Source organism: Chiloscyllium plagiosum, unplaced genomic scaffold, assembly GCF_037043375.1.
Source record: "Chiloscyllium plagiosum isolate Xiang-an unplaced genomic scaffold, Cpla_swu_hap1 HiC_scaffold_36, whole genome shotgun sequence".
NCBI lineage: Eukaryota > Metazoa > Chordata > Chondrichthyes > Orectolobiformes > Hemiscylliidae > Chiloscyllium > Chiloscyllium plagiosum.
The window spans coordinates 33,165,481-33,191,626 of record NW_028270174.1 but is presented as its reverse complement, the minus strand read 5'-3'; the positions used below and the strand labels follow the sequence as shown (position 1 = coordinate 33,191,626).

At 40.9% G+C, this 26,146-nt stretch overlaps 1 protein-coding gene across 4 annotated transcripts in view; it reads left to right on the top strand.

Annotated features, from left to right (window-relative positions):
* LOC122539387 (la-related protein 1B-like) overlaps positions 1–26,146 on the top strand; it is a 114,393-nt gene that overhangs the window by 30,784 nt on the left and 57,463 nt on the right. For all 4 annotated transcript variants that reach the window (XR_015753331.1, XM_043674174.2, XM_043674172.2 and 1 more), the window contains exons 3-5: positions 12,513–12,574; positions 17,538–17,597; positions 23,268–23,445. Coding sequence is in view for 3 of the 4 variants with exons in the window: in XM_043674174.2 (XP_043530109.2) it covers positions 12,513–12,574; positions 17,538–17,597; positions 23,268–23,445 (300 nt within the window). In the remaining variant the exon portion in view is untranslated. The remainder of the gene's footprint in view (positions 1–12,512; positions 12,575–17,537; positions 17,598–23,267; positions 23,446–26,146) is intronic.

Sequence of the window (26,146 nt, the reverse complement as noted above, 5' to 3'; positions counted from 1 at the left end):
AAGCTTGTGTTTTTAAAAGGCCAATGGATTCAGTTCCAAACTTTCGGGCGTTCTAGTTAACGAGGTGTTGAGATCAGAACGATAGATCATAATATTAACATCCTGGACATTTTGGAAAGGGAGGGGTCATGTTGATATATGGACCAGACCAGACCCCCTCAAAACATTTCAAGAAAGTAGCCTGCGCCCTAACTTTGCAAGCTGTTTTAAACAGGTGCAAAGTGGGTATTCCAGGAGTGATGCAGCTCGCCCAACCACTTAGCTTTAAGCAAAACAGAATTTATTTGCAAGGTTACTGAATGGAACACAAAACAGAACAGAATATAAAATAACTTCACTGATCTGAAAAACCAACAGACTATTGCAACTTAATGATGCTGTTCCAAATTGCTGCAACAATTTCCATTAACATCCCTTGGCAAAAAGTAAAATGAAACCTACAGGGTCTCCCAGGAGCGATGTCAGAGAGAGGGAGGATCATCATGGACCTGCTTCTTTGGGTCGAGCAGCTTCACAACTGATTGCTTGCTAAAACCAAACCAAGCCAGAGAAAAACTGAGCTGGGAGAACTGGCTGCAAGTGTTGTTTTTAAAACTTAGCCTTTTGTCTGAGGCAGTATCTGTAGCTATAATCTAATTGGCCCTAAAGCCTATCCAAGCCAGACCTTTTGGCAACTGTGTTTATGACCCTTCTGGAAAAAAAACCCAAGGACACCATAACTACCTCAGAGGAGTAGCCTCATCGCATTATACATTGGATTCTCAATTTTGTAAGAAAAAGGCTACGAAGCTCATGGTATTACTAACTACCGTGTATCTCAGTTGAAAGGTTACAACTGAAGTTAGTCGGATACTGAAATAGGGAATAACCTGATAAGCTGTTATCTTTAGGTTGCACGCCGTCTAGGAGTAAAAAAAAAAATTCGATTCTGTCCTCACTTAGTACTGAACCACAAATCCCAAGTACAGTACTACCTATCTCAACCAAGTGAGTGGCATTGGTACAGTATTGGGATTGGCCTTGTGTTCCTGGGGCATGTAGGGAAAGCTGGACAGTTCTTCTGGGAATTGTGTCCTGTGGTGAAAGGTTTCCACTTGTTTTAGTGAATTGCCTATCAGGAATACATCAAAATGATTCAAACAGTGAAACTTAAATTGACTGTAGGTAAATATGCCATCCATTTTCTACACAATCTCAAAACTTAAAAGTGATGAATGAGATGTGGTGATTTGAGAGATTTGAGGGCTTATTTTAAAAAGTGATACAGAAACCTGTACAATCCATCTGGAATCTAAAGTAGAAATCAAAATATTAATGCTTCCATGTGCACGATTAGCAAACACCCCTGTAAAACATGGGAAACTAAGCTCCCACGTCTTGCAGGTTGCTTGTTTGAATTTCAAATCTCTGGAAAAAACACTTTTTAAATGATTATGCTTGACTAGTAGATTAGTCCTTAATCAAACCACTAGATTCAGTGGTGCTTGTAGCCGATGATATTAGAAATTTAATGGAAATAATGAAGCATATAAATTGCTCTAATATGCATCAAAGCAGTAGGTAATCCAAAAACATAGCTAAGCTATGTCTTTTTTGATTTTTATGTGCAGGTCATTAATTTGATCAATTGAAAATAGTGTTTTAAATGTTGCAATTTTGCAAAATGCATTCGTTGTCTTTGGAGCCATACATTATGGAAACATACTTTGGTCCAACTTATCCAATTGACCAGACATTCCAATCTGACCTAGTCCCATTTGCCAGTATTTGGCCCATATCCTTCTTCAAGGACCGCAATTTCCCCCCCGACGTGATCGACGATGCCCTCCACCGCATCTCCTCCACTTCCCGCTCCTCCGCCCTTGAGCCCCGCCCCTCCAACCGCCACCAGGACAGAACCCCACTGGTCCTCACCTACCACCCCACCAATCTCCATGTACAGCGCATCATCCGCCATCACTTCTGCCACCTCCAAACGGACCCCACCACCAAGGATATATTTCCCTCCCCTCCTCTATCAGCTTTCCGTAGAGACCACTCCCTCCGCGACTCCCTTGTCAGATCCATACCCCCCACCAACCCAACCTCCACTCCCGGCACCTTTCCTTGCAACCGCAGGTGGTGCAACACTCGCGCCCACACCTCCCCCCTCACTTCTCTCCAAGGCCCCAAAGGAAACTTCCATATCCGCCACAGATTCACCTGCACCTCCACCCACATCATCTGCATCCGCTGCAGCCGGTGTGGCCTCCTCTATATTGGGGAGACAGGCCGCCTACTTGCGGAGCGATTCAGAGAGCACCTCTGGGCCACCCGGACGAACCAACCCAATCACCCTGTAGCACAGCATTTCAACTCCCCCTCCCACTCCACCGAGGATATGCAGGTCATTGGACTCATCCACCGCCAAACCACAACAACGCGACGGTCGGAGGAGGAGCGTCTTATCTTCCGACTGGGAACCCTCCAACCACAGGGGATGAACTTGGACTTCACCAGTTTCTTCATCCCCCCTCCCCCCACCTTGTCTCAGCCGAATCCCTCCAGCCCGGCACCGCCTTCCTGACCTGCAGTCTTCTTCTTGACCTCTCCGCCTCCACCCTACTCCGACCTATCACCTTCACCTTGACCTCTTTCCACCTATCACATTTCCAACGCCCCTCCTCCAAGTCCCTCCTCCCTACCTTTTATCTTCTCCTGCTGAACACTCTCTGCTCATTCCTGAAGAAGGGCATGTGCCCGAAACGTCGAATCTTCTGTTCCCTAGATGCTGCCTGACCTGCTGTGCTGTTCCAGCAATAAAGTTTCAGCTTTGATCTCCAGCGTCTGCAGACCTCACTTTCTCCCCATATCCATTTAAACCATATTCATATATCCATCCAGATCTTTCTCCTCTTGCCTTAGCCTATGTCCTCTAGTTTGAGACTTATCCACCCTAGGAAAAAGACTTTGGCTATTCACCCTATCTGTGTCCCGCAGATTTTATAAACCACTATGGCAACTGAAAATTTAATGTGGAGAAGTGTGAAATGATACCATTTGGAGGAAAGATAAACAAAACAAAACAATCCAAAACATGTGTACAAATAGTCTTAAGGGAGATATGCATATTAAGTATTCAGATCGGTAGTGGTGGTTGAAAAAATGGTTGAGAGCATGTGAACACTGGGCTTTCTAATATAATGAAAGAACTTGTAATGAACCATGTAAAACTCTGGTGCAACTCCGCTGAAGTGTTGTTTACGATTCTTGGACATAAGGTTTAGAAAGAATGCAAAGCTTATAGAGAGGCGCAGAGATTCATAATTGTTTCAGGGTTGAAGAATTTCAGTTCAATGGTTAGAGTGAAGAAGCTGTGTATGATTTCCAATAAAACATGGAGAAAAAGTCAGATCTGTTTAAAGTCATGAGGGGTCTATATCAGAAGGAGAAAGGAAAAACTGTTCCCCACAGCAGAAATGTCAGTGACTTAAACGACAAAAATAAGGGGAATGGCAAAGTAATGAGTGGTAATATGAGCAAAAGAGCTTTTCTTTTAAAACAGTGTGTTTAAGATCTTTAATTTCAGTGCCTGTGTATGTGGAAGAGATATTCTAAATTATTGCTGACAGAGAAATTATATTACCTGAATGAAAATATCTGGAGGGCTACAGGAAAAAGAGTACAGGAGTGGGACTGGCTGCATTCCTTTTGCAGAGAGCAGATAAAGGTAGAACAGGTCATTAGGAAAGCACTGGTGATTTACAGTTGGCGGTTAATAGACAAAAATGCCATGGGTGATTTTGGGTTTGGTGGGGTCGAGGAAAATAAAGGTACAGCAGATCTAATGGACTTTCTCTATGCTGTAACGATTTGATAATTCTACAAAGTATCAAACAATTTTCAACTCATGAATTAAATGGACAAATTCAATCCATAGATCAGAATCATTGATTTTTGTTTTGGTGTTTAGTTAACAATATTAGAACGGTGAAACTGTAATCACACCAGCTTTACAACAAAGGAAGTACATTAATCTCAACGTCATTGCGCTGAAGCCTTATTAGCAACTTTTGTTATCAGAGAGGATTTCTTACTAGCATAGTTAACCCATCCAAAGTAGTGTGTATGCCAGCAAGGAAAGGATGGTTGATGTTTTTGCTTCAGGGACATTAGTGAACCAGATGTGCTTTTCCAAAAATCAACAACAGTTGCATAGCCAAAACTGCACTCTTAATTTTAGAATTTTTTTCTTTAATTTAAATTCCACAAACAACTTTGGCAGTACTCAAACTCAGGTCCCCAGAACATTATTAGTTCAGAGATCCAGATAATCGATAAATAATACCACTAGGTCATTACTTCCCTTTTAATAAATCATTTTCCGACTTGTTCTGAATTTTGACAGTAAATTCTGACGAGAGGGACTGACAAAACTTATCATATAATTGCAAACCAGGAGGCAAAGGTGATCGTGGTCACCCACATAATTCTGTGTAATATTTGAACAGCTGTTTGCAACATCGAAAAACAAATAGAGTGATAGAGTCCTTTTTAACAACCTTCTGTTTTGGCACTCAGCATGTTTTTAATAAAGTTTCCATACTTTTTCCAATTTTTTTTCTAGGTTACACGGTGCTTTAAGGAACATTCAAAATGTTTCTGCAAAATGCTGCAGGAAGTTCTGTTGACCAGTCAAATCTCTGGTTTCTGGTTAAACAATTCTTTCATTCTTCGAATGGCTTCTTCATCCTATTGATCTTTGAAGCTTCTTAATACTTGACCAATGTTTATAACTAAATTATACTACAAAAAGTTGCTTAGAAAAGCAAAGACGACAGAACAACTGGCTTTGTAGATTTCCATGCCAGTGCACTAACCTTTTAGGCCTTCAAACCAAATAAAAAAGAAAATGTTTTGTTTGTGGATGAATATAGCTGGAACAAAGGACATAAGGCAAAATTTCATTTTTACCCAGGCTGCCAGGAAACTTATTGTGGAAATATTGATTATTCTGTATCAAAGTCTAGCATATGTCTGTATATTTTAGGTTCTTTTCCTGAGGTTCACACATGAGATGCAATTCTCTCACACCAACTTCTGCAAACAGTTAAAGTTCATTAAAGCTTGTACAATCTAGGTGACCTCTTTGACAATCTTTGCAGGCGTGCAAAGTTGAGTCAAAAGAGGCCACGCACAAAGAAAACACCCCCCCTTTTTACAGGTCAGTTGGTCATGCTTACGGGTACTCTGGCCACCCCACCATTGCTTTCCCACCTTGTTAACCCATTATCCTTGCCTGCAGCACCCCATTGTCAACTGTAAGTTCTTCATGCTCAGCTGAACCTCGTTTCACAAAACGCAGAACTTAACTCTTAAACGCAGAACTGGTGGGTGAAACTAGAACCAGAGGGCATAGCCTCCAAATAAGGGAATCAGATTTAGGACTGAATTGAAATTGCACGACACCCAAAGGTGGTGAATCTGTAATTGAATATTTGACCATCTTTGCCTTCTACTAATATCACTTTTCTCCAGCAATTCGTCAGAAAACATTGTTATTACTTTGTGTGATAGTTGTTTCATTTTACTTTTAAAAGAAAACCATTGAAGGTGCATATTACATTATATTACAAGGTCTGTTATTTGTTTTCAGTCATTCGTAACTGTGCATTCTACTAAAAAGGTGGAATGTTTTATTATCTAAATAATAAACACATGTGGGGAGGGAGGGAGGAGGTTTCTTTGACTGGTATTGGAACATTGCCTAACCAGTTACATGCTTTTTTTTAATAACTGACATTTCCTTGTTTCCACATCCCTTTGCTTGGTACTGTTTAAAGGCAACATCTTTGTTGCAAAAGATCTGAAAATTTATAACAATGTGTTAACAGATTTTGAATGATCAAATTGATAGTGAAGATCTTTTAAACCTCTTCTAAATTTCACAGAACTGCTGTCATAGAGATGAACAGCATTGAAACAGACCCTTCAGTCCAACTCATCCATGCCGACCAAAATACCCAACCCAATCTACTTCCACCTGCCAGCACCTGGGGCATTTCCCTCCAAATCCTTCCTATTCATATACCCATCCAAATGCCTTTTAAATGTTGCAATTGTACTGCGCTCCACCACTTGTTCTGACAGCCCATTCCATACACTTACCACCCTCTGCATGAAAAAGTTGCCCCTTAGGTCCCTTTTTATATCTTTCATCTCTCACCCTAAACCTATGCCGTCTAGTTCTGGACTCCCCCACCCCAGGGAAAAGACCTTGTCTATTTATCCGATCCATGCCCCTCCTGATTTTATAAACCTCTAGAAGGTCACCCCTCAGCCTCCGATGCTCCAGGGAACACAGCCCCAGCCTGTTCAACCTATCCCTACAGTTGAAATCCTCTACCCCTGGCAACATCCTTGTAAATCTTTTCTGAACCCTTTCAAGTTTCACAACATCTTCTCGAATAGGAAGGAGACCAGAACTGCACGCAATATTCCAACAGTGGCCTAATCAATGTCCTGTACAGCCGCAACATGACCTTCCAACTCCTGTACTCAATACTCTGACCAATAAAGGAAACCATACCAAACACCACCTTTGCTATCCTATACCTGCGACTCCACTTTCAAGGAGCTATGAACCTGCACTCCAAGGTCTCTTTGTTCAGCAACTCTCCCTAGGACCTTACCATTAAGTATATAAGTCCTGCTAAGATTTGCTTTCCCAAAATGCAGCACCTCACATTTATCTAAATTAAACTCCACCTACCACTTCTCAGCCCATTGGCCCATCTGGTCAAGATCCTGTTGTAATCTGAGGTGACCTCCTTCGCTGTATAATACACCTCTAGTTTTGGTGTCATCTGCAAACTTACTAACTGTACTTCTTATGCTCCCATCCAAATCATTGATATAAGTGATGGAAAGTAGTGGACCCAGCGTCAATCCTTGTGGCACTCCACTGGTCACAGGCCTCCAGTCTGAAAAACAACACTCCACCACCACCCTCTGTCTTCTACCTTTCAGCCAGTTCTGTATTCAAATGGCGAGTTCTCCCTGTATTCCATGAGATCTAAACTTGCTCACCAGTCTCCCATGGGGAACCGTTTCAAATGCCTTACTGAAGTCCACATAGATCACATCTTCTGCTCTGCCCTCATCAATCCTCTGTTATTTCTTCACAAAACTCAATCAAGTTTGTGAGACATGATTTCTCTCACACAAAGCAATGTTCATTATCCCTAATCTGTCCTTGCTTTCCAAATAAATGAACATTCTGTCCCTCAGGATTCCCTGCAACAAATTGTCCACCACCGACATCAAGCTCACTGGTCTATAGTTCCCAGCTTGGCCTTACCACCCTTCTTAAATAGTGGCACCATGTTAGTTGACCCCCAGTCTTCCGGCACCTCTCCTGTGACTATCGATGAAAGAAATATCTCCGTAAGAGGCCCTGCAATCACTTCCCTAGCTTCCCACAGAGTTCTAGGGTACACCTGATTAGGTCCTGGGGTTTTATCCACTTTTATGTGTTTCAAGACATCCAGCACTTCCTCTGCTATAATATGGACATTTTTCAAGATGTCACCATCTATTTCCCTTCATTCTATATCTTCCGTGTCCTTTTCCACAGTAAATACTGATGCAAAATACTAGTTTAGTATCTGCCCCCACCTGCAGCTCCAAACAAAGGCCACCTTTCTGATCTTTTGAGGGGCCCTATTCTCTTCCTCGTTACCCTTTTGTCCTTAATATATTTGTAAAAACGCTTTGGATTCTCCTTAACTCTATTTGCCAAAGCTATCTTATGTTCCCTTTTTTTTTGCCCTCCTGATTTTTCTTAAGTATACTTCTCCTATTTTTAGGAGGTAAGCTTTGCCAGAAACAGTTGTTAAAAGTGAAATCTAAAAATTTTAAGATCTGAATGCTAGATTTGGCTATTGCACACAATCGCATTTTAAAGAAATGTAAATTGACTGCCACTTTCCATGCTTGATTTATCATAAAATAAAGTCCTTCTGTTGTAAAACTCTCGTGCTGGAGCTTCTGGAAAGCTATCTCCAACACTAAAAACACTTAGAACGTGTTTTGGATCTCTTGAAAACCAGCATTTTCCATATGTTTTAAAGCTTGCTTTTCCAAGTGCACAACTCTCAAATTATTTTAAATGGTTTTACCATACTAGGACAATTTCTCTAATGTGTAATGCAATCTTTTTGATTAATTTGGAAGACAACCCTTCTGACAACCCTCATCCGTGTGTTAGGTATAGAATGAGGCTGCCAGAGGAAATGGTGGAGGCTGGTACAATTGCAACATTTAAAAGGCATTTGGATGGGTATATGAATAGGAAGGGTTTGGAGGGATATGGGTCGGGTGCTGGTAGGTGGGACTAGATTGGGTTGGGATATCTGGTCGGCATGGACGGGTTGGACCGAAGGGTCTGTTTCCATGCTGTACATCTCTAGGACTCTAACTCCTTGAAGGCAGACACTAATTTCACTACCCCCAAATCAGGTATATCACACTGGCTGTTTGTTTGGGTACCTTTCGGTAACGCCACTGAGATTACCATACCTTACACCATGGGTTCTCTTAATTGTCGAGGTGTGGGCAGTGCCGACTCTGTTAGCATTTATTTCCCATTGCTAATTAACCTTCAAGGTTACAGTGAGCTGTCTTTTTAGAATTGCTGCTGTCCATCTGCAGGTGCACCCACAGTGCTGTCACAAAATGACTTAAGGATTTTAGCTGATTAGCCATCAATGAAGCACGATATCGTCCTGAGTCAGTGTTTTATGTGGCTTTAATTGCCCTTTTCTTCATCTGGATTAGTTTGTCACTTCATACATCCAGACGATCATTACTTTTGTGGAAGTTTCCATCTCCAAGTGTGATACCAGGTGGCTACACAGTGATGCAAAATCGATTTGAACATATTGGATTTCATGGTCACTATTACTGAGACTAGCTCTTAATTCCAGATCCATTAATTGAGTTCAAATTCCATGAGCTGCTGTGTCTGTGTTACTAGGCCGCCATCTTTCCCTAATGGTATGGTTCAAGCTGACTGCTCACCATTACCCCTCATTGCAGTTAGAGGTCAGCAACAAATGCAAGTTTGCCATCATGTGGAAGTATTTTTGTATTGCTGAAGAAAGACATTTTGACAAATACTCTTGTTTTGCTCTTGTAGTACAATTTGCAAGAATACCAACGTAAGGGGGAAGAATCCAACATTTGTACTGTCTGATTGGACAGTCCTGATCAGTTGGCAGGTGACTCTGGTCAAGGTGTTGTCATAGAAAATGAACCAGTTAAATGATTGGCAGTTAAACCAGGTGGCTTTATCCTGAGAAATGAATCAGTGGCTGCAAACCAATTTAATGAGTTGAAAGGGTACAGTGTGTGTACATGTTAATTCTGTCTGCAAAGGATAGAGCCCTTTATGTTAATATGTAGCTTTTAGTACACCCACTCTAAGCCTGACTAAATTCTAAATTGATTCCAGATTGGTTGTTCGCACATTCAGGATTATCCTGGACATTCCCAAGAGTGAAATCACATCTAATGTTGGACACTTGTGTTTTGGAAGCATAGGTGTTTTGCTTATGGCCAGTACCTTGTTGCAAGCAGCGAAGAGATATGCTGTTTGATATCTTTTCCCAGAGAATGGAACAACTAGTCATTTCAATGTTTCTTGATGAGTAGAGCCATTCCAATTTCGTAATATTCTCAAATCCATTTTGCAGCTTCTTTGACCTCTAACTGTTAAAGTTTTAGTCTAAGTGACCTGCTTATCGATTGTATCCTCTAGAAATAAACTTCTGCACATTGTAGTTTTTTTCACCCGAATTGCATTAGTTATTTTAGTGACCTATGTATTTGTACCCACAGATCAGTCTGTTCATTTGATCCCAGCACTTATTATGTGGCCTCCTTTTCTCCCTACTGCAATGCACCATATCAAGTTTATTTTGGTAACTGCATGTCTGTAGTAGAAAATAATTTATTACTTAAGTTTTTTTTTTAACCGTTGTTGGTGTTATACTCACATTTTGACATACTTCTGATGTTTAAGTTGTTTCTGTCAATGGTGAATAGTTGTCCTGGTATTCATCTTCCTGAAGCACCATTTTGTGTATAATTTCATGAAAAAAATCAATAGAATTTCTTTGCATTTATGGCTTTATATATTTTTCTAAAAAGCCAAGGTATCTATGGATTACCTAGTATTTCTGCAGCTCTGAATGTGTAAATAGTTAGAATTGAAAGATAAGAACATAAATGAGAGTTGACCACTCAGCCCCATGCACTTGCCCTGTCATTCAATACAATTACAGTTGATGTTTCAACTCGAATCTCACTTGTTTGCATTATTCCTTTATCCCTTAACTACTTCTTTATGGAAAAAAAAGTCTTTTGACTTAGATGTGTTCAATGACTGAGCATCTGGAGTATAAAATTCCAGAATCTGTGTGCTTTGAAGAACTTTCTCCATGCTTCCATCCTAAATGGCTGACCCCTTACTCTGAAACTGTGACACCTAATTTCTGATTTCAGAGTCAAAATCCTTCACAATGTCCTTTTACCTTTTCAAGGATACATTCTGCTTATTCAAGGAAATATAGTCCTGCTTGACTTCTGATCCTAGAATATTCCCCTTCTCCTTGGAATCAGGTTAATAGAATAAAACAAAGAACTGTGGATGCTGGAGAAACAAAAAAGAAATTGCTGGATAAACCGTAGTCTGGCAGCCCATGTGGGAAGAAATCAGTCAACGTTTTGAGACCTGTTTTGATGAAGTCAGTAAACTCTTTTGGCTTTGCTTTCTTCCTACAATGTTGCTGAGTTTCTTCAGCAATTTGATTTTGCATCAGTTTATAATGGACATTTACCTTTCCTCCTAGGCTAGCGCATCGTATTTAGGTTAAGAAAACTAAAAGTGCGTGCACAATTCCTAATGTGATCGCACCAAGGCAGTAAATTTTCTACACAGTAATAATTACAATCAGGCTAGAGTAAGGCTGATTTCTAGGTTGCTTTCACAATTGCTAGCTGTACAAAGACGCATCTCTGCATACCACTGTTTTCTAATCTCCATTTTATTTTTTCAAAATTCCATTTTACATGCTGAATTGATTACTTCACATTTATTTGCAGGACCATGCATCTGCTTGTTTTTGTCCACTTAACTGGTCTTTGCAGCCACATTTGCATCCTTCACCTTCCCACCTAACTTTGTATCATCAGCAAACTTGGATATGTTTCACTTGGTCTATTCGTTCCAAGTCATTGATAAAGATTGTAAACCACTGAATCCCAAGTGCTGATCTTTATGGTACCCCAACTTACAGGTTTCCCAACCTGAAACTGATAGGTTTCTTTCTGTTTTCATCTTTCAGCCAATCTTCATTCAATGCTCATGTAATGCCTCCAACTCACGAGTTTTAATATCATGTAATAGCCACTTGTGGAGTACCTTTATCACAGCTTTTTGAATATACAAATATATCACATTCTCTGTTCCGTTTTCTAACTTTATCCTCAAAACAACTTAACGGATTTCTCAACATGATTTGTCACCATTCATTAACAATAATAATATGATTCTCTAAATGCTGTATTCCCATGCCCCTAATAAAGCATTCTTGCATTCTTCCAATTCTGTGTGACTCCCTTCTTCCTTGAATAATAGAATTCCATAAGCTGCCTTTAATCTGTGCAATAAGTTCTGGTAGTCAGGGAATTGTAGAAGATCAGTGACTTTACATCAAATGCTTCTGCACTATTCCTTTGTAAAATCCAAGGATGCAGGTTTCCTTTTCTGGAGATTTCACAGCAGCTTTATCCTGTTAATTTCTTGACCTCGCTTTTTCTTTGTTAATATTTATACCTAGGTTCAATTCAATTTCTCTCTGTTAGGAATTTATCGTATCAGCCTTGATCTCATTGAATGGCAGAGCAGACTTGATGGGCTGAATGGCCTAGTTCTGCTCCTATGTCTTAGATCTTTTGCTCTCCACAATATTCAGAATATTTAGTGTTAACCATTGAGACAAATATTTGCCTTTTGAAATTGCTGAGAATAGAACCTTTTGAGAAGAATATGAAGTGAAATTCAATGGAATGTTAATGCATTCTCAATTAAACTGTAATCTCCTGCATTGTGAAGTAATAAGATAAGAATTTCTTCCAATAACTTGCAAAATATCCTGTTTCTAGTTTGCTTCTGAGGATGAGTAAATCAAAGGGACATATCAGTGGAAATGTGGTTTCTGACCATTCTTGTGCAGAGATGGGGCAAAAACCAAAATCTCACTTGATTCATGCATAATGTCGGGAAATTACTGCAACACATAAAGAAGACTTTTGTTTCCAAGAGTCTAACAATTAGATGATGCATTTTGTGAGGCCATACTCTTGGCTGTACTTAATCTTTGTTGAATGATTCTAAGGTATTTTAGTTTGATATTCTTGAATTAATCAATTGCATTAACAACTCCTAACTGAGCATTTTGAATTTTCAGAGCAACAAAGTTCAACCAAAGTGATCAAGGCAAGCAAGCCCAAAGCAAAGAAAACTGGAAAGGTATGCAAAATAAGTTATCAAATCCTTTTAAAGATTTGTCCCTCTAAGTTTGTGAAACTTTATATATTGAAATTGTAACATTCCTTGAAACTAATAAACTAGAAGACTATATTGAAAGTTTTGTTGATTTATCACCTAATAGTCCAGTGACTATTATCGTTAATATTACCATAAATTATCTTAATACACAGCCAAAACGGTCCCACATCTTTTGGGTACTCCTGTCTTCCCCCTCAAAAAAAGTATATATTAGAGGTTTATCTTTTCTATCTCCCTCCTTGCTGTACAAGGCAGTGATGCAACACTCTTCAGAAAAAGTATTGAATTATATTTGTTTTTACCATACATATAAAAAAATGTTTTTCTTGTCAATAGTTTCAAATGGTTTATTCCCTTATTCTCCTTTTCCAAATTATTATTTTTAATTTTTTACTTTGCTAAATTGCTTTATTTCTAAAAGTAGTTGTACCTTCTGTTCCAATAGTTATTGACGTCATCTCTCCCCATGGCAAGTCTGTGATTGAGTTAGTCTGTTTGCAACCTTGGTGTGATATTTTTCTCCAGGATGAGTTCCAATCTCTTATGTTCATTAATAAGACTAGCTTTTCCCATCTTTTGGAGCACTGCCTGACCTGTGCTTAGTCTTGTCTGATCTGTTCAAATCCTTTTAATATGCTTTTCTTAGCTCTGGACTCAGTTATTCACTTGAACTCCTGGTTGGTCTCCCTCAGTGCTACCCTCTGTAAACATGAGGTTATCTAATCTGTTTGTCTCAACCTATACCAAGTTCTGTTTATTTAGTTTTTGGAGACAAATATTTGCTCCCAATTTTTGAATGCTCTCCCCTTAACTATTCCAATCTCTTGAGAGACACCCCCAACCCACATCAGTCAAGCAGACTTCTGTAATTTGGAGTCCTCTAATTCTAGGCTTTTGAATATCCATGACCTTCCTCAGCTTTTGATTCCTCATGCCTGCAGTTACCTAGTTTCTGAAGTTCCCTTCCTATGCCTGTTTAAGATACTTGTAAAGCTTGGTTAAACCAACTATTCCTTACTTTATTTGATAGTTCTGTGGCATACCACCCAGCATTGGATTTGGGGCTTATTCCTTCCGTATCATTTCTGACTGTTTAAAATATTTGTTCTTGAGTTCTTTGTCTAGCTTATTGCTAGCATGCTGGATTTTGCTTGTAATTTCTCTCCCTTTTAGCTCTTAATTCCAATGTTTGTCACATTTCATTGCATCTTGACTGACTTTTTCATACTTTTTTTTTTGACTTGCAGGATCTACAGTGGTGAATGAGTGTTAAATACATTTCTTCACAACAGCCTTTCAGTCTGCAATTTTTGTTTTTTTTTCTTGTTTCTTACATTGTTTCTTTGAAGCAGGTTCAAATGGCCAGGAAATAAAGTGATATCTCTGCTCAGACAATGCATTAAAAGTGTTAGTATGTATCCCAACCTTGAGTCAGGCTGGTTCCATTTCCGAAGTAGGAATTTATAAAATGTCACATGATTGCTTACAGATTGTGCTTTTTGAACAAGATAAAATGTGTAAATGCAAATTCACCCCATAGACTTGTGTTTGTGCATGTGTGCTTGTGTGTGTAAATGCCTGAGAGAGGGTATCTGAGAGTGTATAGTGTGGTGGGGTTACCCTGTGGTGTGACATGAACCCAAGATCGCAGTTGAGGCTGTCTTACGATACGTCCCATGTTTGAACTTGGCTGTCAACCTCTGGTGACTCTGCATTGTTACCTGAAGTCCGCCTTGGAGGACAGACACCCAAAGGTCTGAGGCCGAATCTCCTTGACCGCTGAAGTGCTCCCCCACTGGGAGGGGACATCCCTATCTGGTGATTGTTGCGCAGTATCCGTTCATTCGTTGTCATTGCATCTGCTTGGTTTCGCCAATATACAATGCCTCAGGGCAGCCATGCCTGCAGCATCTGAGAGCGACAATGTTGGCCAAGCCACATGAGTACCTGTCATGCACGTGATCGGTGGTGTGTCCTCATGTGTAACGGTAGTATCCATGTCGACACTGGCATATTTTGCAGTCGTTGCCATGACCGGTTGTATGATGATGTGTTTGCTGTCCTGAAGGCTGGGCAGTTTGCTGTGAACAGTGGTCTGTTTCAGGTTTGGTGATTGTTTAAAGGCAAGGAGTGGGGGCATAGGGAAGATCTTGGTGAGGTGCACATCCTCATCGATAAAGGATTGCAGGCTGCAAAGAACGTGGCATAGTTTTTCCACTCCCAGAAAGTACTGGATGACGAAGGGTACCTGAGGAGGTCATGACGTTTTCTCGCTGCGGCACGTCTGAACTGGCAGTTGAGTTGAGCATCGTATCCCGTTCTTGAGGGCATCCTTCAGTTGTCCATTGCGTACTTCCTCATCTGAACAGATCCTGTGTATATGTTGAGCTGTTCTCTCTGCGTAGGGGATGGCTGTTTTAATGTTTATGGTGGAAGCTAACGAAGTGCAGCATGGCTTGCAGTAGAGCCAGGTACTGAGGTGGTAAAAACAATGACTGCAGATGCTGGAAACCAGATTCTGGATCAGTGGTGCTGGAAGAGCACAGCAATTCAGGCAACATCCGAGGACAGGCAAAATCGACATTTCGGGCAAAAGCCCTTCATCAGGAATAAAGGCAGATAAGCTAGAGGAGGGTGGGGGTGGGGAGAGAGTAGCATAGAGTACAATAGGTCAGTGGGGAAGGAGATGAAGGTGATAGGTCAGGGAGGAGAGGGTGGAGTGGATAGGTGGAAAAGGAGCTGGGCAGGTCGGACAAGTCCGGACAAGTCAGGGGATCGAGTTGCTGGAGGTTAGAAGCTAGGATGAGATGGGGGAAGGGGAAATGAGGAAACTGTTGAAATCCACATTGATGCCCTGGGGTTGAAGTGTTCCGAGGCGGACGATGAGGCGTTCTTCCTCCAGGCGTCTGGTGGTGAGGGAGCGGCGGTGGAGGAGGCCCAGCACCTCCATATCCTCGGCAGAGTGGGAGGGGGAGTTGAAATGTTGAGCCACGGGGCGATTTGGTTGATTGGTGCGGGTGTCTCGGAGATGTTCCCTAAAGCGCTCTGCTAGGAGGCGCCCAGTCTCCCCAATGTAGAGGAGACCGCATCGGGAGCAACGGATACAATAGATGATATTAGTGGATGTGCAGGTAAAACTTTGATGGATGTGGAAGGCTCCTTTAGGGCCTTGGATGGAGGTGAGCGAGGAGGTGTGGGCACAGGTTTTACAGTTCCTGCGGTGGCAGGGGAAAGTGCCAGGATGGGAGGGTGGGTTCCTGCGATGGCAGGGGAAAGTGCCAGGATGGGAAATATATCCCCACCACCAGGGATATATTTCCCTCCCCACCCCACTCCGCCTTCTGCAAAGACCGTTCCCTCCGTGACTACCTGGTCAGGTCCATGCCCCCCTACGACCCACCCTCCCATCCTGGCACTTTCCCCTGCCACCGCAGGAACTGTAAAACCTGTGCCCACACCTCCTCTCTCACCTCCATCCAAGGCCCTAAAGGAGCCTTCCACATCCATCAAAGTTTTACCTGCACATCCACTAATATCATCTATTGTATCCGTTGCTCCCGATGCGGTCTCCTCTACATTGGGGAGACTGGGCGCCTCCTAGCAGAGCGCTTTAGGGAACATCTCCGAGACACCCGCACCAATCAACCAAATCGCCCCGTGGCTCAACATTTCAACTCCCCCTCCCACTCTGCCGAGGATATGGAGGTGCTGGGCCTTCTCCACCGCCGCTCCCTCACCACCAGACGCCTGGAGGAAGAACGCCTCATCGTCCGCCTCGGAACACTTCAACCCCAGGGCATCAATGTGGATTTCAACAGTTTCCTCATTTCCCCTTCCCCCACCTCATCCTAGCTTCTAACCTCCAGCAACTCGATCCCCTGACTTGTCCGGACTTGTCCGACCTGCCCAGCTCCTTTTCCACCTATCCACTCCACCCTCTCCTCCCTGACCTATCACCTTCATCTCCTTCCCCACTGACCTATTGTACTCTATGCTACTCTCTCCCCACCCCCACCCTCCTCTAGCTTATCTGCCTTTATTCCTGATGAAGGGCTTTTGCCTGTCCTCGGATGCTGCCTGAATTGCTGTGCTCTTCCAGCACCACTGATCCAGAACCAGGTACTGAGGTGTCCATCTATGACAGAGGTGCATGTATCGAAGAATGAGACTGATTCTCAAGAGTAATTGTGATGGTGGATGAAACTTGTTAATATCACTAATTGTTTCAGTGACCCTTCATGGGTCCAGAGGAGGAAAATGTCATCAATATATCTGGTGTATGGTGTTGTTCGGAGGTGCTATGCAGCAAAGAAGTTGCTCAAACCTGTGCATGAAAATGCATGGAAATGTTGGTGTATTGGGGTGCAAATTTGGTCCCACTAACTTTAATTTATGTTTTTTCTGAGGTACATTTTACAGAAGAGTTATGAACACTAGTCAGGAAACCGGAAAGTCAAAACTGCTTATTTGATTTGAGGAAAATACCAGAATAAAATTGGGATGACTGATTTCAGTTCAAGTGGAAAGACTAGAGATGAGATTTTTTTTCCTCTGGATCTGAATGCTTACAGGAACACTTAAAGGGTCTTCAAACATATGACGAGTTCTGACAAATAAGAATGAGCTCTTTCCAGAAGAGTCAGTAATGACAGAGAACAAAAGACGTTTTTTAGGCGCCTGGTTGTGATCTGCAGTATGCTACCAGAAAGTGGTGAAAAATGTATGTTCAGCAATCAATTGTTAGAGAGTATTTGATTTATATTTGGAATGGGAATGTTTGCGTGGTTGTAGGGAAAGTGCAAGGAAGTGGGATTTATCAGATTGCTTGAGCCAGCACAGGAAAGGTAGCATTTTTCTGTGCTGTAACGTTCTTTTTACGTTTATTGAAATATTGAATGTTTGTTTGTTTTTCTCCTATTTTTAGGCAAGCGATTTCAGTGACATCACAAACTGGCCTACTCCAGGAGAAATTGCTAATAAGGAGGTATGTTAATGTACAGTGCACTTGTCTATATATTAAGCTGAAATAAAATTAAATGGTTTATTAGCAAACAATTTTTTAATTCAGTCTGTATCTGCACGAGTGCAAATTAGTTTTTAATCTTCAATTCATTTCAGTAAATAGCACATTTGTATCAAGGAGCAGTTGCATTGGGGATGCAACAAATATTTAGGGCTTCTTACTTAAAATATCCTGATAAAATACATGATACTGAATCAGTCATGTGAGTTAAGTCAAATCATTTAAAAGCTTACTTGAAAAGAGAGGTTTTAATAAGTGACATAAAGGCTGCAGATGAGTTGGGAAATCAAAAGTGCAGACTGGGAATTCCAGAATTTAAGAACTAGTCAGTTGAAGTCTCAGCCACTAGTGATGGAATCATTATGCAAAATTCAGAACTAGAGGAGCAAAAATATCTATAGGTTTAAATTGGAAGGAAATTAGGAATGGTGAGGCAAGGACATGAAGGAATTTGAAAACAAAGATGAGAAATTTAAGATAGAGAAGTTGCAGGCTGGGAGTCAATCTAGTCCAACTCTAATTTCTCATTTTAGGTGGAACTTTGTTTCAAACTTTGTTTTTGTAAAACTTAAATTCAGTCTTTGTATCTGTGCCCTTTATAATGGAGTCATAGAGATGTACAGCATGGAAACAGACCCTTCGGTCCAACCCGTCTATGCCGACCAGATATCCCAACCCAATCTATTCCCACCTGCCAGCACCCGACCCATATTCCTCCAAATCCTTCCTATTCATATACCCATCCAAATGCCTCTTAAATGTTGCAATTGTACCAGCCTCCACCACTTCCTCTGGCAGCTCATTCCATACATGTACCACCCTCTGCGTGAAAAAGTTGCCCCATAGGTCTCTTTTATATCTTTCCCCTCTCACCTTAAACCTATGCCCTCTAGTTCTGGACTCCCCGACCCCAGTGAAAAGATTTTGCTGATTTACCATATCCAGCCTGTTCAGCCTTCCCTAAGAATTTGTCGGAATCAACTGACTGTTAGTATCAACAACTCTTTATGCATTTCATGTTTGCATTACCTCTTGTGTGAAGTCATCACCTCCTTGAGTAGCTGCAATTTTAATGCTCTGCCTTTATTTTTGATACTGACAAGATGAGAGTTGCTAATTAGTTTCTGTCAACCTGATCAGATGCTTTTATCATATACCTTTAAAAGGAGGATCACCCTAAACACATCTCTATTTAGAGGTCAAGTCTTTGTATTATGAACTAGGCCGGACCCCTCAAAACTTTCTTAAGCCGGCAGTCCAGACCGTAACCTTGCTATTTGTTTCGGTCAGTGGACAGTGAAAATTACCTGGAGTAAGTTAGCTAGGTTGACTACCAGGTTTTAAAACAAAGAACAGAATATAGAGTACCCATGGAACTCAGTCTATCCAAACGAGACTGTTCCGAAAAATACACGCAACAGTCCCAAAAAAACAAACCCCTTAAACCTAGAGCAAAAATGAAACTAAGGCTTACCGGTCAAAATTAGAAGGGCAGAAGGAGAGAGTCTAGCAGCCTGTTTCCACACAGCCCACTGCTGAACTTATTCAAACAAGACTTCAGCTTTTTGGACTGACCACTCCCCTTTCGTTATACAGGTTACTTCTAAAACATGAAAGCTGTGGCCTAAAGTCTCATCTGTTTACGTATAAACAAAAAGGCCTCTCTGTAAACACTTTCATCTCTGTACCAAACCAGTTATTTTGGAGCCCGGACTGTTTTACGACCCCTCTGAGAAAAACTAAGGACATAGTATCCTTTAGAAAACGAACAGCTTTTAGAAGAAAGGACCAGCTTTGTGACATATGTAACTGTTACTCATAGATCTATACAGCTCTGAAACAGACCCTTCAGTCCAACCAGTGCATTCCGAATATAATCCCAAGCTAAACTAGTCCCACCTGTCTGCGCTTGGTCCATATCCCACTAAACTGTTCTTATTTGTCAACTTATCTAGATGTCTTTTAAACATTAGCTGTACCCATATCCACCACTTCCTCAGGAAGTTCATTCCACACACAAACCACATACTGTATATTAAAGAAAATATACCCCTCGTGTCTTTTTAAAAAATCTTTCTCATCTCACCATAAAAATGCCTCTAGTTTTAAAATCTCCCATGGTAGGGAAAATACACCTGCCATTCACCTTATTTAACCCCTCATGATTTTATAAACTTGTATATGGTTACCTCTCAACTTTCTATGTTCCAATGAAAAAACTCCCAGCCTCTCCCCATAACTCAAACTCTGCATTACGAGCAACATTCTGATAAATCAGAACTGACACACTACTTCAGAAGAGGCCTCACCAGCGTCCTGTACAATCTCAATATAATATCCCAACTCCTACACTCAAAGATCTAAGCAATGAAGGCAAGCATGCTAAATGGTTTCTTAACCACCCCATCTGAAATGCAGACTTCAAAGAATTATGTACCTGAACCCCTCTGTTCTACCGTAGGCTCCATTTTTAATCGTATAAGTCTTGCCCTTGTTCATTTGATCAAAACGCAATACACCACATTTATCCCAATTAAATTTCACCTACCATTCTTCAGTCCACTGACTGAATTGAAGAAGATCTCCTTGTAACCTTAGATAACCTCCTTCAGTACACTACAGTATCAGTCTTGGTGTCATCTGTAAAATTACAAACCATAATTTAGTCTTGTTTAGCTCATTACATTCTGGTTATCTTGTGCTTGCATTTTTGTCTTATGATTCACAGTTTTACTTGTTAGTTTTGAATGTTCTTATTAGCTTAACATTTGCTGTTTTTAATAACCGCAAGGCTGCTGGTGCTTCATTACAATTTGGTAAAACTAACAGCTCTGTCATCTGTACGTGATTAAGTGAGAAAATCCTGAAATTGCAGGCAGTGATGCCCTGATGTTCCACAGGCCTATAGATATTTTCTAAACAATTTGTTCAGAGATGCACTGCACACCTGGAGAACATGGGGTTTGAGTTTTGACCTTCTGGCACCACAAGAACCCTGCAAAGGGGCTATGCTGTTGCTGCTCTGAAATCAGTTAAGGCATCAACTTAAAACCTTTAGCTATTATCATTGCATAAAGACCAGATGAAATAGTTAAATTTTGACACCAGGTTGTAGTCCAACAAGTTTATTTGGAAGTACTAGTCTTTGGAGCATTGCTTCTTCATGAGGTAGCAGCAGAACAGGATCATAAGACACAGAATTTTTATCAAAAAAATTAGTGTCATGCAACTGAAACAATATATTGAACAAACTAGATTGCTGTTAAGTCTTTCATCTTTTAGAATGAGTTGTAGGTTTAGGTTCATTAATATGTAAATCACAGAACTTAATTCAAGTCACATTTCAATTACTTAAGGTTTTATTTTTAAAAAATGATATCTCAACTCAGTGCTTTAAAGATGTGAGGTTAGAGTCTGTCTCTCTATCCCAATCTTGAGCCAGACTGGTTCTATTTCCAAAGTAGGAATTTATAAAATATCACATGGATAGACTGCCTGCAGATTGTGTGCTTTTTGAACAAAACAATGTATTTGCGCATATAATTCTGCAAATGCAAATACACCCCATAGACTTGTGTGTGTCAAAAGTGTGGAGCTGGAAGAGCACAGCACTCGGGCAGCATTCAAGGAACAGGAGAGTCGATGTTTCAAGTGTAAGCTCTTCCACAGAAATGTGGGGTGGGCCCGACCACTTCAATACCCCCTCCCACTCTACCAAGGACATGCAAGTCCTGGGCTGCCTCCACTGCCAAATCCTAGCCACCCAACAACTGGAGGAAGAACATCTAATCTTCCGTCTTGGGACCCTCCAACCATACTGAATCAATGTCCATTTCACCAGTTGCCTCATGTCCTCTCCTCTCATCTTATCCCAGATCCAGTCCTCTAACTCAGCACTGTCCTACTGTCCATCTTCCTTCCCACCAATCTATCACCATTTCCCCCCCCCCCCTCCCCGCCCCCCACACTGCATCTATCACCTTCCTAGCTACCTTCCCCCTCCCTCTGGGGATTTGTTGGGGGAGGGGGGGTGCGGTGGAAGTGTGCATGCGCGTGCTTGGTAGTGTGTGAGAGAGAGAGACAGACAGTATACACGCTCTCACAGGCCTATACTCTGTCACACTGATGCAGGCACTCCTGCACACTCACTAATTTTCTCCCCCACATGCATGCACTCTCTCTCTCCTTCATGTTCCTGGGGTTCCTGTTCCCTCTTTGCCTCTTCTTCCCCCCCCACCCCTCTCATGCACACGCACACAAGTCTATGAAGTGAATTTGCATTTGTAAAATTGTAATTGCAGATGCATTCTATTTTGTTCAAAAAGCACACAATCTGCACTCAGTCAATTCGTGTATGATTTTATAAATTCCTACTTTGGAAATAAAACCAGCCTGGCTCAAGGTTGTGATACAGACAGACTCTAACCTCACACCCTTTTTGTTATAAAACCTGAATTTATCTCCAGAATGTGTCTTGAAAGAAGCTCTGGGATTTACATATTAATGAACCGAAGCCTGCACCCCATTCTCAAAGGTGAAAGACTTAACAGCAATCTACGTTTCTTCAATATATCGTTTCAGTTGCACGATATTGATCTCTTGCGATGGACTCTGTCTTATGATCCTGCTCCACAGGTACCTCATGACGGAGCAGCGCTCCAAAAGCTAATACTTTCAAACAAACCTGTTGGACCATAACCTGGTGGTGTGATTTTTAACTTTGTTCACCCCAGTCCAACACTGGTACCACTACATCATAGTTAAAACTTGAATGTTCAGGAGTAATTCAATTTCTAATAATGTAATGAATTATGATTACTGCTGAATAACTTCTCTGATCTGATTTCTTTCACCAATGTTGGTTCTTATTTAGTCAAAAGTAAATTTATTGTTACAGATTTTTAAGATAGAATTAAACTTTTTTGAAAGGTTTGAGTTTTATATTTACATATCTCCTTTGATCACATATGCTTCCAAATTTTTATTTAACATTCATGATTCATAAAATGATTTTGCATGTTAATTATTTTTCCTCATCACTTTCCCTGTTGCTGACTGATGATTTTTTAATCTGATTGGACCCCCTGATTCTTGAGCTGTTTGTACATAATCTGTTGAAGATTTAAAGGCGAATTGAGGACTATGGCCTCAGATTTTTTTCTTGATTTGGCTTTTTCTAAACTGAATAGCAAGCGTTGTTCCCTTTAGAGTTCAAGCCATTGCTATTTTATTATTCAATTTCCTTGGATAAATTACTTCCAGGTCTCTTGATTTGCAATGTCTTAGATATTATAAGTTGTATTACACTTCAAAACTTTCACCTTTTTGAGGTTTAATGCTGCTGTTCATTACAATTCCCATTTTATATCTGAGTTATGTTGTAAGTGGTTTTGCAGGCATTGTACATAGCATGCATACTGTATACATTCAAATTACTGTAAATGAATTTGGTCCAAAATTGAATTTATCTGCATAACTAACCATACCACACAACTGTTTTAGATGGTTTTAACTTATAATTCATGGGGAAAACTTTATTTTTTGATGGTTGATTGAAAAAAGTTGTCCTGTATTGAAATGTGAAATTGAGTATTGACCTTACAAGTTAATACTAACTCCACATTTTCATAGCACCATAACATCATGAACCAGCCAAACAAAAAGCCACTGAATAAAAATAAGAAGAAAGACAAATCTGAAAAGAAAGACAGTGAAAGTAAAGAAAACCGAGAAATGCAGAAAAAGGATGAAGAAGAAAAGTCAACAATTGAAGACGAATCCCACGGATCTTCACAAAAGGGGAAGAAAGGTATGTTTTGCACAGAAACTTCATGGCCTATATTTTCAGCATTTTATTTTAGCTATTCATATTTCATCTGCAATTTTTAAAAGCTTTAATGCTCAGTTTTCGAGTCAACTAATTCCAACAGGCAGTGTTATAATCAGCATTTATATAATGCATACACTGCTGTTCTTGCTAAGAATGCAAAAAGCATAATTTCAAATTAAAGGCTAGTTATATTTTTGACAAATTGGTATGATTTAGCCTGGCTTAATTAGATTTTTTCTTACGTTCCTACAACATGCCTACACTAACACCTGTAAAAGATTTACCATTGAATATGGATTGATTTAAAGCCAGTTTCTGCATCATGATGGTTTGCATTCGGATACCACTGTTAGCATCTTTTGATTCATTTCCTTAATGTCACAATTTAGACTATAAGCTCATATTTTGTCCATTGTGGAACCTGAGTCATGGATGTTTTCTGCACTTTGTTTTTAAATCCACTCGTGGGATGTGGGTGTCACTGGCTGGCCTGCATTTACTGCTTGTCCCAAGTTGACCTTGAGAAGGTGGTGAGCTGCCTTCTTGACCAACTGCAGTCCATGTGATGTACTACACCCGCAATTCTGAGAGGGAGGGAATTCCAGGATTTTGATCCATCAGCACTGAAGGAACAGTGATATAATTCCAAGTCAGAATGGTGGGTGATTTGAAAGTGATGGAGCTCATGTATCTGTTGCCCTTGTCCTTCCAGATGAAAATGGTCATGGGTTTGGAAAGTGCTGATTCCTGAAGTGGATCTTGTAGATTATATGTGGTACTGACTGTCAGTGGTCAAGAAAGTGGATGCTTGCAGTTGTAGAGTTGTCCTGGGGTATGATGCTCCTTGAGTTTTGCTGGAGTTGCACCCACCCAGATGAGTGGAAGACAGTATTCCATCACATGTATAACTTGTGCTTTGTAGATAGTGGACAGGCTTTGGGGAGTCCGGTGAGTTACTTGCAGTAATCCCTAGCCTCTGAACTTTTCTTGTAGTCACTCTGTTTATGATGAGAAAATTTGAGTTTCTGGTCAATGATAACCCCAAGAATGTTGATAGTAGAGGATTTTGTGATGGCCGTACCACTGAATGACAAGTGATGGTAGTGAGATTGTCTCTTATTGGAGATGGTCATTGTATGGCTTTTGTGCAGCATGAATGTACTTGTCACTTGTTAGCCTAAGCCTGGATATTATCCAGAGGAGACAGTGAGATCTGCAGATACTGGAGATCAGAGTTGAGAGTGTGTTGCTGGAAAAGCACAGTAGGTCAGGCAGCATCCAAGGTGCAGGAATATCGACGTTTTGTGCCGGAGCCTGTCATCAGGAATGAGGCTGAGAGCCTTGGGGGTGGAGAGATAAATGGGAGCAGGGTGGGACTGGGGCGAAGGTAGCTGAGGGTGCAATAGGTGGATGGAGGTGGGAGTAAAGGTGATAGATCGGGGCAATCTGCTATAGGTCCTATAGCAGAGAACACAATTGCCTGCAATACATGGTGGCTCAGTGGTTCACACTGCTGCCTCACAGCACCAGGGTCCCAGGTTCGATTCTAGCCTCAGATGACTGTGTGGAGTTTGCACATTCTCCCAGTGTCTGCGTAGGTTTTCTCCGGGTGCTCTGGTTTCCTCCCACAGTCCAAAAGTTGTGCAGGTCAGGTGAATTGGCCATGCTAAATTCCCCATAGTGTTAGGTGCTTTAGTCAGAGGGAAGTGGGTCTGGGTGGGTTACTCTTCGGAGGGTCGGTGTGGACTGGTTGGACCGAAGGGCCTGGTTCCACACTGTAGGAAATCTAATTTATCTATTCCAAAAATGGCCTAACCAGTGTCTTGTTTGGCTGCAACAAGACACCCCAACTCCTATATTCAGTGCAGTGACCAATTAAGACGAGCATTGCAAACACTCCCTTTACTTTCCATTCTACTTGCAACTCCTCTGTTGAGGAGCTATGAACCTGCACCCCAAGGTCTCTTTGTTCAGTAACACTCCCCAGGACTTTTAAGTATATAAGTCCTGCTCTAATTTGCAGTACTGAAGACTGTTTGGCCAATTGTACTATTGAAAGGTTCATCCGACTTTATGTAGGATCTTAGAATAAGTAGGAAGTGCCTGTGCCAACATTTGGAAAATAATTTTTCAAGTAGTCCCATTTGCTTGTTCTTTCCCTGAACCCTTTTCAAAAGTTTTGAAAATATATATGAGCACATACATATTTGTAATAGAAGTAGACCAGCTAAATACATATTCCTAATTGTTTTCATATTTTCTTGAAATATTCAATATTATCTGGAATGTGCCATGTAAACAATTTAAGGATTTGAAACTCCTTGTGCTGTGGTCAGAACCTAGAAGAGATAGAACCTCTTAAGTCCAACAGTTGACTGAGGTTTTCTAGTTACTACTGAAACTGCTTCTACCTTTTACAAGTACTGAAGGACTGTTGAGCTCTATTGTAAAAATGTATATTTTAAAAAACATTGGAAGACATTTGCACTTTCCAGAAAGTGAGGTCTTTTTTTTTCTCTCACAGTTTAGCCCTGTGGTTAGTCTGTCTTGTGTGGGACCTGAGTGATTTATCCAACTTCACTGAATAACATAAATGCTACTTTACATTATGTTTACTTTCTAGGATACCATACAATTAATATGGGCCAAGTGCATGTAAGTGGAGTTAGTGTAGTTTAGT